The sequence below is a fragment of the Centruroides vittatus genome, unplaced genomic scaffold, assembly GCF_030686945.1.
Source record: "Centruroides vittatus isolate TY-2023 unplaced genomic scaffold, ASM3068694v2 contig_19, whole genome shotgun sequence".
Taxonomy (NCBI): domain Eukaryota; kingdom Metazoa; phylum Arthropoda; class Arachnida; order Scorpiones; family Buthidae; genus Centruroides; species Centruroides vittatus.
This window is the reverse complement of record NW_027121169.1, coordinates 1,647,267-1,661,109: the sequence shown is the minus strand read 5'-3', so window position 1 is coordinate 1,661,109 and position 13,843 is coordinate 1,647,267. Positions and strand designations below refer to the sequence as shown.

Here is a 13,843-nt window from a genome sequence, read left to right as displayed (position 1 = left end):
ACACTGAGCCATTCTGGATCGCCCTGACCATTTGATGTTTGGGAATCTGTATAAGAACACGGAATAGAATGATGAATATAAGTAGTTGGAATATGTTGTTGAAATATAAAGTTGGAATGTAATGTGTGGAATAGTAAATGTTGGAATGTAAGTGTGGAATAGTTGTTGGAATGTGTAGTTGGAATATAAGTAGTTGGTATATGGAAGATGTCGATGAAAAAACTGTTAGCGCCCACTACTTTATCTAAAATAAAAAAACGTACTTTATTATTAAAAAAAATAAAATTTATTATTTATATTATAATTAAATATTTTAAAATTTTAATTAGTTTTAATTAAAGTATTAAATAATACATTTAATACAATATTAATTACGTAATTTTTGTAACCAGCTGGCAACATTGAAATTTAAATGTAAGCGCACACATGGCTACGAAGCGTGGGCTGGAAACTGAGGAAGAAGTTGAGATTTCGACGAAATCTTCGATTCCACCTCATTTACGAAATCAAGAAAAACGTTTGATAATTATATTAGAACAAGCAAATTTAGAAACAGTAAAAGTAAGTTGTTTAAATCGATTTATTTATGCTGAAACTGACTTTGAATGTCATTGTTGATTGTGAATGAGCAGATCAATGAAAATGCTTTGTTTTTCTTTTGTTAAAGAAATATCTGAATTTGTTTAAATTATGCAATTGTCTCTTTACTTTAGGCTGGGAAAAGTTTTGAATTATTAAACAGTGAAGATCATAAAGGTTTAATAAAGAAGTTTAATAAGGATCCTTCCAGATGTAGACCAGATATTACGCATCAGGTTAGATAAATTCGAAGAAATTTAGGTAGTGCTATAGAAGCTGGATAGCACCTGTTCCTCAACTTTTTTTAAAACTACTTACTTGCCGTTTAGGCCACCATTGCTTATACTTGTTTCTGTTGTGGAGTAGCATACAAAATGTATATGATCCTTCTTTAATGTCATTCAGTCACCTGACTTGAAATATCAGTCTGATGTATTTCCCGAGTAATTTTTGGCTCCGAAGAGACCACAGACCAGTTTGATAAATGTTGCATTTGTTGTTTCTGGTAATACCATTTACATTCTACAACAAAATTCACCGACTTCAGATTTGGTAATTATGAATTATTTTTCAGGACTAACTCCACAAGAAACACAGAATAAATAAATTATCAAATTACTTGTGTAGCAGCCTTAAAACTTTTCTAGAAAATTACTTTTTAAAAGTGAGGAAATTATAGAATAGGAAGTATTTAGTTTTTAATATCATAAGCATTTTTCTGTAATGAATCTAAAATGCAAAAGAATAGGATTATTCTTCTGCATTTCAGTAATTTTTTAATAATGGTATTGCATATATTATTTTAATTAAATTTTTGAATCAGTACACAAATGACATAATTTTTGACTTACAAAGGAAAGGGCTCTTTAACATAACTCTGTTGTACCTGTATAGGTTTATTTTATTCATTCTGACCTTCATTTCTCATGCTTTACCTTACTAATAAATGAATTTCTCTGTGATGTTATTTGGTGTTTTCATATTAAACTACCAAAATTAATTCTATATTGTTTAATGATAAAGTGGGAACAGAGTATTAACACCTTTTTGTTATTTTTATTTTAACTATTCACTAACAAACTATTTTAACAGACAGTTCATTTTTAAAAAATTTTAAAACAAAGTTTACTGGCTAACTTGATGCCAATACTCTTTGTCTGTGAACAATTGAACTTCACATCTATGCTCTAATACAGATGTGAAACTGTGGTTCATGGACCAGTGCTTGTCTGTTTATAAGTATTTTTATTTAATTTCATGAAAGTACCAGTCCATAAACACAAAATTCTAGAAGTGCTGCTCTAACACATGCTACATCTATTGTTTTAAATGAAACATTTTATTTTCAAATGGTAAAGTCTGTATATATAGTTGAACCTGGCTATCGAAAACCTCTTTATCTTGAAATTCATTTTTTCCCCTGTTTATAGCCTAAATTTAATATATTTTTCAAGTTTAACTACAATAATTTTTTCCCATAATCTCTACAATTCAAATTATGGACTGAAATGTCAATTATAAATTCAAGCTTGGCAGCTATGTTTTCTATCTATATTCGATTTATGGCATCTGATGTCGCTTTCAAAGCTTCAGGAACCCTCTCCATCTCTCTCTATGCATACGCCATTCCTCTTTAATCCTGTTTTCACTACATGCTAACTTTACTCCAGCATACCAAGTTTGCCTGGATCTTCCTCTCTTTTTCTTTTTTTGTGGAATGTATTCCATTGACATTTTCGGGAGTCTCTCATCACTCATTCTTTTCACATGTCAAAACCAAATAAGTTGTTTTCTCTGTATTTTTTCCAAACTGTCTCCTTCAATCCCATTAGGTCTTTTATCCTCTCATTAGTTATTTTTTCTCTTTTCAAGATTCTGCACAATCTTCTCAATGCATCCATTTCAACTGTTGTTAATTTTTTTCTTCCCCAGTCATTCTCCATGCCTCTGTTCCATATAGTAGAATGCTTTTAACAATTGCATTATATATTCTTTTTTCCTTGATCTAGTTATTTCTTTACTCCACCATATTCTATTTAATCTTTTAACTGCTCTCTTATCTTGTATTAATTTCTAATGCATCTCTTCCATCTTTGATGAATTTGTATTCCAAGATAATTGTAATGTTCACATCCCTCAGTCTTTTTTCCTTCTTCCAGTTCCATGTCTGTTTTAGCCCTTCCTATGCATAAATATTTTGTTTTAATCATGTTTATATATAAACCTCCTTTAAAATATTGCTCTTTCATTTTTCTTGTCATGTATTCCAGATCATCCTTATCTTCTGCCATTACCACCTGATCATTTGCAAATCGCAATGTAAATATTGGCTTACCATTAATATCTATTCCCATATTTTCAATATTCCTTCTATGTAGATTTCAAATAAAGTTGGTGAGATACAACATCTCTATCTTAGTCTCTTTGATACCATAAATCCTGATAATTTTTTCCAATTTTTATTTTCGTTATGGATTCTCTATATAATTCTTTAACTGCTTTAATAAGTGTGTTATTAATATTTATTTCTTTTAATGTTTCCCATAGTTTTGATGTTGGACATTATCATATGCCTTTGTTAAGTCTATAAACAATAAATGAATTTCCTGTCCTGTTGCTAATCTTTTCTCCATAATCTGTTTTATACAGAAAATATTGTCCATACATGATCTTCCTGTTCTGAATCCATTCTGCTCTTCTTTTTCTTTTTTTTGATATTCTTCTTTGATTAGATCTCTTATTATTCATCCATATAATCTACTAAATGTTGCTGTTCCTGTAATTCCTCAATAGTTCTCACATTTTTGTTTGTCTCTTTTTTTATACATATGCTGTCAAAGCTACATTTTGATAGCATAAATTGTAGTTGAGAAACATCTCTTGAAATACAGTACATAGTTGCAATTAATGCTGCTTTTCTCTGATTGGCTATGAGTTTTGCTTATGTCTTATTGGTCAAAGAAAGTCAGGCACAAGATATTATTGACAAATTATTTCTATTAAAGTATTTCAAAAATGTTTTATTTATACTTAATACAGGTATGTACTGTAATTACTATTGTATTAATACTATACCATACTCCAAACAAATCTATTAGTGATTACTGTATAGGAATCTCTATATATCTCAACACCTGTCTATCTCCAATTTTATTTCTTGTTCCCATGAGAAGTTATATAGGTTCAACTGTATATATTATCGTGTGTATAACTTTAGTTTAAATTTTAAAATAAAATGATTAGTTGTATAAAACTTGCTTATTTGTAAATTTAAATAACAAATCTAGACCTATTTATTTAAGATTATAATAATTTAATCTGAATTTTAAAGTAATTTGATAAATTATTTGGTTTTTATTTTTTTGTGGAGTTTGTTCTGAAAAATAAATTATCAAATTTTAAGCCAGTGAGTTTTGGTGCAGAATGTTACAGTATTATCAGAAACGTAACAAATGCAATGTTTACCAAACTGTAGTCCACAGTCTCTTCACAGTCTGAAAAATTCTAAGGAAATATGTCAGAGATATCACATGGCTGATGTGAGTGACAATAGTCGTGTGACTGAGTGACCTAGAAATGGAATCAAGTGACATGTTTTGTATGTATCCACTGTCCAACAAGATACACCACAACAGAAACAAGATTAAGCAATGGTGGCTTGAATGGTTTAGAGCCAGTAAGTAGTTCTGTGGTTTTGTTTATAGCATTTTTTATATGGATCAGCAACAAACAATTGTTTTTCAAATGTCTATCAAAATTTGTTTTTTTTATTAAAAAAAAATTGTGAGAGAAAGTGGTGCTGTGGTGCTATACAGCTTTTATAGTACTATCAATTGATAAAACTATTATATATTTATATTATAAGTGTTTGTTTGTGATTTGTAGATAGAAAAATAATTCAGAATGTTTTTTTTAATAAATAGAGAAGGTATTGTATGTATAAAGTGCATTTTATCTTCATTTGTTATGTTAAGGCAGATTTAAACTGGAAATCTGCCATAACTGCAACTGTAAAACCATCCAACTATGATTCAAAAGATGGATGGTGAAACAGCATATGCATGTACACTGAGTAGTTAGTCTTCAAATGACACAAATCTTGACTAATGAGATACACTGTTGCATTAATGCTTTGCCTCCTTTATTCACATTTTGTTAAAAACTTAAAACTCTCCATTTTGTTAAACCTCTGTTTTTCCTTTTGTTCCATGCAAGATATAGCTACTAGATGATTTCATATGCCAAACTAACAAGGAGAGAGTCAGACATTTGCATCTCTAATACAAACAAAACTTGATGAGCATGTAGCCCTAAATACAAACAGCTTCTTGTCCAAATAATAGGACCCACTTCTCAAACATTTCCAAAGAACAAGACACTAAAAATTCAGTGTTTACCTATAAGTTTTTGGAAGTTTTACATTTCTGCAGAGCGGTGATAGCCGAGTGGATAAGATGCTAAGCACTGGAGCTACATGACAGGTTTGAACATTTGCAATTTTAATAGTATAAAATAAAAAGAGAAAACTAAAATTGCAGTTGAATGGTGTGGTGTAGAGCATGGTGTAATTGTCTACTTGTCTAACCATACAAGTGATTTAGTGTTTTCATCTGTTAAGGTGACTTTCAATGGCTGTATTAAGTATAATATACATTAAATTAATCTATAGCTTTTACTATAATTTTGCTGAATTAAAAAATTTTTATTGCAGATTAAGTTGCTTATTTATTTACTAAACTTGCTTTTCATGTTTACATTTTTTCAAAATGCAGGTAAATAGAAATAATAGCATTTAAGCACATTATAAGCAATTGTGCTTCCAGTTACAGAAACCTTCAATTTTTGGACTATTTGTTCTTTTGCACACGTACAGTACATGCTACTTTAATACCCCTAAGTTGCTTTTCATATGCTAAATTTACACTTTTGTACATTTTCAGCTGACAAGCAGAAATTTTAAGGGATTATAAACTAGTCACTTTGTCAGTTTTGATCTTAGCAATAGCAAAACCATTTGTAAAAATAAATTTTTATTGTCTGTATTCTGCTCAATCTGTAATTTTAATGTTTTAAACAATAGTTTTTGCATCATATTCACTGTAAAAAAAGTAAATTTTTTTTTTATTTTAATAAGAGATTTTATAATTTTTTAAATTTGGTTTTCTGGGGACAATTTCCTTTCTAATAGTCCTTTTTCTTGTTTGACTTCTGAGCACATTCTTAGGAATAAATTAGGGCTTTTTCAGGTGAGACCACTTAGCATTTCCAAGAGGTAGTGAAGATGGTTTGAGTAATTGCCTTCACTGTTAGTGACAGCCACAAAAAGACAAAGTGGCACCACTTATTGTGATACTAGAAATTGAGTTGTGACATTTACATGGTCTGTAGCCACATCACTGTTTTAGTGTTGTTTCACTGGTGTGACAATAGTCCTGTTAATGTGCATTGCTAATGCCTTGTTTTCTAATTTCATTTCTAACTTCAGGTAGTGTTTCAGATATGTGACAATAAGAAAAACTTTTCATTAACCTGTTGTAAATTATCAAGTAAGATCCTCAAGTTGGTCTTTCCAAAATCAATGATGGGGCCCTGTTCAATTTTATTTCTTTTCCTAGTTTTTTCCTTTTGTTTTTTCTTAGTCATTATCTTTTCCTACTTTTTCTCTTTTTCCTATATATGCGAAGCATTGCCAATAAGTTATCTTCCAATTGCATATTCACGCAAAGAAGACTGTAAAACAATATTTTTTTCCATATTCAGGTGTTGCTACTGATATGGATTAGCAGCACACTGATGCTCATGAGAAGCACCATTGAAGTTCTATAAACAAACCACAAGCAGTACTGCTAAGTGGCCTCATCTGAAGGAGCTCTTATGTCTGAAAATTGGAGGCTGCCTGTATACATTATATAGCATGTTCTCACATAACATCATTTCATTACAGTATTGTTGAAGAAAGATACAAATATATTTCTAATCTTTTAGAATTATTGTTGAATTTTTATAAACAGTAACATTGATTCTGTGAGTTGGGAAATAAATGCTGGGGGTTGCAAACACAATCCAATAAGAATAAATATAATCAAATTCTTTTGAAATCTGATTAATGTAATTTTCATTCATGGTACTTTTGTCTTTTTTTCAAATAATGAGAATATATCCACATTAATAAGATGTAAGGTGTCATTTAACACCAATGAAACAAATTTGCTCTGTTTACATTTGCCATTTTAAATTTATACAGCACTCTACAGTTTGTTGAGAATTGCCAATTGTTTGTTTTTGAACAGCACAGTAGAAAGTGCTCCTTACAATTTTCCTTTGCAAGCATTTATTCTTTATTACTTACCGCTACAACTGCAGTTGCTGATTCCCAAAATTGGATAAATAATTATCATACTTATTTTCAATACAGTAATCTTTCGTAAATATCATATTTATAGACCACATTTATTTCAATCTTTCACATTAGATGAGTTTTGGATCTATATTTAGAAGTCTAGTCATGCTTTTGTGAGCAGAAATATGCCGTAGGAGCTCAACTTTTATTTTTATTGAGCTTAACTCAATAAAACAGTGATGCGGCTACAGACCATGTAAATGTTACAACTCATATAGCCAATTTAAACCTGTATTAATAAAGAAGCAACCATAAGATCACAAAATCTAAAATACTTTGGACCAAAAGACCTGAAATTACTTGGGTCACTGTTAAGAATTAATAACTTTATAAAAATAAATATAAATGGCACTTGCATTTACTAGCAGTTCCTAGAAATTCTGAAAATTTGGGTAAAGCTTCACTTGTGAACTAACTTCCATTCACAATAATTTCCAACAGCTTAACACAACATTGCTAGATTATGCAAAAATTTTCGAATTTGGCTACTTTTTATCTTTTTATTTTATTATTTAACACACAACAAACAACTTGTAGGAACAGATTAATGTGGTGAATTGCCACAGTAATGGAAAATAATTAATACATTTTATAATTAATGCCTGTAATTTATAAAATTTTGTAAAAATTAAATGCCTAAATGAATTTGAAACCATGATTAACAAATGTATTGTAACAACCATATCAAACCTGTGTACTTGTTTTACTCTAATTTTCTATACTACACAATTGTGTCATTAGTGCTTCATATGAAATACTAGTAGTGCTTTGTGTGAGAGCATCTAACACAGAGAATTGGATAATTGCTCTCGATGATGCTGCCCAAAAGATGATAATTCAAAAAACCTTGATGGCAATCAGTTTTTCAGTTTCCAAATGCAAGGGTATTAAAGCATTTGAATTAATGTATAAAGAAAATAATTTTTTTCTTCTTACTATCTTGTAACATTCTCATCTATTATACTTTAAATTAAGATTTGTATTATTTGTAAGCAAACAATCTGAATCAAACTCATATATTTGTATTTAATTACACAAAATCAATGACTTTCAGGAAATAAATTTTTTAAATTTGACTTGTAATTCTTTGTATTCACATTCTTATGGCTAAGAAAATTTTGTCTAGTGCAAGATCTAATATTTTCTGTACTTTTTATTACTATAGTAAAGTTTAAAAATAGCTTTCAATCTAATAATTTTATTTATTATTTAATAGTGCTTACTGATGCTATTTGATAGTCCACTGAACAGAGCTGGTCTGCTTCAGGTTTATATTCACACAGAGAAGAATGTTCTTATCGAGTTGAATCCCCAAACTCGAATACCAAGAACTTTCAAAAGATTTTCGGGTTTAATGGGTAAGGAATTTACTTGTTTTTTAAAATGTAATTTACTAATAAATATGATGATTTAATGCATTAGTTTCATATCTATCACAATTATGCTAGAAACTCTATTGTACAAGTGTGACTCATGATCAGTGCAGTAAATTTTTACATGTGATTCAAAGCAGAAAATAAGTAATGAGAGCTGCTCAGCAATACTTGTATTTCATACAGTTACACAAATTGCTATTCATTTATCTACATCTACATTATATCTGGTTGATCAATTTTAAGTATCATCTGTGTATTTTTAAAGATATTTATTATTATTAACGTCATTTTTTTGCCTTCATTTGCCTTATTATCAGGTATTATTTAATTTTTTAAAAGACATTTATAATTATTTTATATATATACAGGAGTTGGCAAAAGTAGGTTTATAGTTGAGAGTACACGAAACACAGAGTTTATGCTTATATTATTATTTATTTATATTATTTGTCATCTTTGTTGATTGAAATTGATGACAATAAAGAACTGAGTGTAGTAAGTAGACTTCAAGAATGTGTAAATAATGAAGACATGCAATTTGAGTATTTACAAGTGGTTGGTGGGATTCAGCCAATTCAGTAGAACCGATACCTAATTCTTTGTCGAGTTTGGCAAACTGGTTGTTAAAATGGCACTTGTAATCAAGATTCTCTCTAAGGTGGGTGTCTGGGCAGCTGTTCAATGTGGAAATCACATATTTTACATTCATTACTCTTTTTTAATGTTCACTTGTGCAACAGTGTATTCTAAGTGCCCATAGTAATGTTCATTCCATCCATAGGTAAAAAAAAATTGACAGAACTATGTTTGTAATATTTATTTATTCATTTCATAAAACTCATTATATCTTTGAGGAAATACTACATTTTTATTCCCTTGTGTTTGCTGATTTCATTGTAAAGGGAATTAAAAAAGAAATATTTAATAAAATTATTGAAAATAGTCTGAAAATATGTTTGATTATTGATGAAGTTTCAACAGTATCATGCAAACCAGTTATCATTACTTAAAAGTTGAGGATTCAGTTACATTACTAACAATTTTCGTTGAACTAGTTGAATTGAAAAACAAGATCCAGAGACGACAAATTGCATTTACAGCAGTAAATGCAGATACAAAAAGTTTAAATAATGCTGGGCCCACTAAGAACTACATAGAAAAAATGAAATTTGCTCAGATGCTTGGGAGAAAATCTGGAATGAGCACCAAAATTGCAAAAGTTTTCAGACATATGACACTGTTTAAACCATCACCTCTGTCTTGTTTTGGATGATTTGATAAAGGAAATAAAGCAAATAAATCATTATAAAATACTTATTGATAAGATATACTATTTTTCATCAATCCAATAAGAGCCAAATTGAACTTCACAAAATATCCAAACAACTTAAAATTGAAATTATAAACATTGGCAGAAGTTTGGAATCATGATGGTAGAGTTTAGGATCAATCCTAGCTTTGTGGATGCTTATCTAGCACTACATCACTATTTTTATTCAAATAAAAAATACTTGGGTATGGCTGCCTGTCTTGAAAATGTATTTTAACTGATTTGGCATTGATGATTGCTATTTTAAACAAAATTTCTCTTTTTTATATTTTTGCACTGCAAGAAATATAGACGTAATAATGGCTGAAAAACTCATTATAAGATCTGTTAAAGCATTTTAAATGCTTGGAAAGGAAAAAGGTCTGTATGGAAAAAAGTTGATGAATTAATTACTTCAGAAAACCTTCAAAAATATAAAATTTGTAGAAAATCATAGATTTGTTGGGCTTCCTCAGTAAAGACTTAGAAAACATCGTAATGAATTTGAAAAAAAAAGACTAATGGATTAGTGAATATTTAAAAGTAAGTTCTAGCCAATTTCAAGATAGGAATAAGTTACAGTTTCTCAATTTTTTGGAGCCAGATTATTGGAATGTTGAAGTGCTAGTTCCATGGAAAGCAGCTGAAGAACAATTATTCGTATTTAATGACATTTTTAATTACCAAATTGATATTAATGATTATCACAATTTCATGGAAAAATATTTTAAAAATTCCCAGAGTTATGCAATTCCTGAAAGTGTTCAGAGCTAAAAATATTGTCAGAACAATTGCTGTGAGTTCAGCAGAAGTGGAAAAGGGTTTTCCAAAGATGAACATAATGTGTTTAGAGAAGAAAGTATTAACTGCATGAAATAATAAACATTAATATTAATAATAATCTTTTGGTATATCATTTTTTATACTTAAAAATGGTCATTAGGGCAGCAAAGCAGTTGTTAAATTATCTGAATCCCACCACTGCTTACAAGATTTGACCTTGTGCCATTGTTGCATTCTTTTTTTGAGTTAATAAAGCTGTTGTAACAATCATAACTTTCATATGTTATTCCATACATACAACTGTAAACCTAATTGTGAAAGCCTTACTGTCCTTAATTCAAATATTATTGTTAATTGTCTACTCGGACTTTACTTAGTAATAAGACTTTATACTGGTGTTTAAAGATTGGCATGCCAGTATAAAGTCTTATTAATAAGTAAAGTCCAAGTAGACAATTAACAATAACTGTAAACCTACTTTTGTTTACTCTTTTATATGAAGCTAAATGTTATTTTTAACAAATTATTATTAATTGCAACATAAATATGTATAAATTTATGTGGGTACATGAAATTGGAGGTGGGACTGATGATGATCAGGAATCTTATTAATTCTGTAAGTTGCATCTTGCCATAGCAACTGGAGGCAATATTGTGCCTGCAGTTGGTCGTTTTATAATTCTCATAAGTCAAAAAAAGAATTCTAACTGGAAGAACATTGTTTGCATAACCAATAATATATTTACATAGGTCTGCAACTTTGAGTCCTGTTGTAAATAAACTTGTCTTCTAAATTGTGCAAGTACATAACTAACAGATTTATGAATGAATGTCCATTTAATCAACATATATTTGAGTAATGACTTCAAATAATCATTAAATATTGCTAAGTTTAACATCTAGCAGAGTCTAATTTTGTTTGTTTATTTTTAAACTGAACAGAGTTAAATTATAGATGAGTACCAGAATTCAATATTATCAAAAGCGTGCCTCTCTGTAAAAGTATTTATCAATCAATACAGTATCATTTGATATCGGCAAACAGTATCTGTTTGCAATTAGAAATATGCAAATACTTAAAATTGTAAGGAACTGAGTCCGAACGTTATTTTTATTTTATTATTAGTTTTCCGTTTTATTATCTTTTGTTTGGGGTTTATGTTTATTTAGGACGAAGGTTCCCCACCACTCTCTTGTTAGTAATGAAAAATGAAGATAAAACAACTCACGGAGAAATAAGCGCCGTAGGAAAAATCTTGCGCACTTGCGCTGCCCGGCGGAAGTAACAGTCCGCAGAAAAAAAAATGGAAGGGGAGTCCCCACAATCACTAGGAGAGAAATACTTGATAAACCGTCTTAAACATCCCAGAAAATTATGATAAATATTTTGTAAACGGTTTATAAGCTTTGTCGGAAACTTAAAGCTGCCAGAAAAGAAAGTTAATGTTAGCAACTAAGTATGTAAATAAGGGGAGTAACCCAGCTCAAGTGTGACGTCACCTCACAGTATAAAACCCGTACGTTAACCGAAGAAGGAGAGGTGATTTCCAAACCAAGGTGAATTCCAAATCGAGACGACGTTGAGAGCGAGGTTAATTCGAAAGCGAAGTATTTTCTGATAGAAGTCCAGATTGATAATTGGACGATCCAAGGTGCTAAAGAGGAGTTCGATTGACGATTTGACGATATCGAAAGTATTGAGGAAATAGTTTTCTTCGTATAGTGAGGTGACGGATAGACGTTTAATTAGTAAGAGATTTTGTTCATAGTTTCTAAGTATTTGATTTGTCGAATTTCAAAGGGAAATTACTATTAAGTTAAGCTAAGTAGCTAAGTTTATTGACGGGTTGACTTGTTGATTTTCGTTAATAAATTTTGTTTGGATTATTGACATTTGTACGTAGTACATTCTAGTTGCTAATTAAATATATTTGAACTTTTGATCTGACTTGATATTTATCGTTATTATTACTAATTTTTCGGTGCGCGCTTAAAAGCCCAGGCCTGGCAAACTAATCTCGAATCCGCGTAAAGTACCCGTTAGGTAAACGGAAGTTTTACCGACCGTAATTATAGTCGGTTTCCTAAGATACTAAATTAAGTACTTTACAAAATGATACTCCCACTTGCTTCTATGAATGCCCGTGTTTGTATAATCTATATCAATTTTTTGTATACAGTCAGGAGAAACATGAAATCAATGTACTCTGAAAGTATTTGTAAACAATGTTAGTTTTGTATATTCTTTATAGTAGACTCAATTAGCTTCTATAGTAGACTCAAAGCTTCTTTAAATTATGTGAAATGTGCTATGAGATCCTAGGTTTTTCTGTTTGTGCATATTTTTTGACCAACTGTTCTCTTTTATTCAAATCTTTCATGTCAATGAGTGAGTCACTGAAGTCAACATAGTTTTATATATATGCTGATATTAAGTAGTGTATTTAAATATACTATATTTGTTATATTCATGTTACTATTAATTACTTTGTTATTAGAAACAATTACATTGATAAATTAATTTTTGTTTAATTTTTACAGTTCAATTATTACACAAATTAAGTATCAGAGCTGCAGAATCTTCACAAAAGTTGTTAAAGGTAATTTTTAGACATTTACATTTTTTTATTCCGATTTATCTAATTGTTTTGGAAACCAAATATACTATAAAAACTCCATGTTAAATGTCAAAAAAAATATTTATAAAAAATGTATAGAATTTTTATTTTATACTAGCTGACCCAGCCACGCGTTGTTGTGGCTCAAAATGTATCTATTATAAATGTGTAACACTTCCCCCGTGGGGGGAATTTCAAAAAATCTCTTTTTAGTGTATATTCTGTTGACGTCACCTATTAAAATGCAATTAAAAACGCAAAAAAACGCATGTAAAAGTAAAATAGTATAAATAGAAGCCGAGTTCTTCATGGTAAGCCTTAATCCCGTCCATCTCCCCCTCCCCCCCATAGGGAGAATTTTGACATGTATATTATATAAAAACACGTGCATATTCGAATTCAACGTTGTGTCAAAATTTCAAAGGAATCTGTAGGAACAAACAAACGTTGTATTTTATTTATATAGATAGGTAGAAAATGATCTGCTTAGGTCCATTCTCACAGAAAAGCATAATGCCTCACAGAAAAGCAAACTTAGGTCGTCTGAAGTTAGCGCCATCTGTTGGACATAAAAGCCTTAATCCATATATAAATATATTTTTGAAAGGGGGGAAATGGTGATCTTCACATATGCCACAAACCTTCGCGGGAATGTATCAAACAACTTCCCAAAGTTTCATGGCAATCGGATAAATGGTGTGGTAATGCATGAAGGACAAACACACACGCACACACACACACACACACACACACACATTCGTTTTTATATATATAGATT

At 30.0% G+C, this 13,843-nt stretch overlaps 1 protein-coding gene across 1 annotated transcript in view; it reads left to right on the top strand.

The window, feature by feature from the left end:
- The first annotated feature begins 408 nt into the window (after positions 1–408).
- Positions 409–13,843, top strand: part of LOC136970119 (ribosomal RNA small subunit methyltransferase NEP1) — a 34,307-nt gene continuing 20,872 nt past the window's right edge. The window contains exons 1-4 of the mRNA XM_067264509.1: positions 409–561; positions 714–815; positions 8,196–8,337; positions 12,989–13,047. Coding sequence (XP_067120610.1) covers positions 427–561; positions 714–815; positions 8,196–8,337; positions 12,989–13,047 — 438 coding nt within the window. The 5' untranslated portion in view covers positions 409–426. The remainder of the gene's footprint in view (positions 562–713; positions 816–8,195; positions 8,338–12,988; positions 13,048–13,843) is intronic.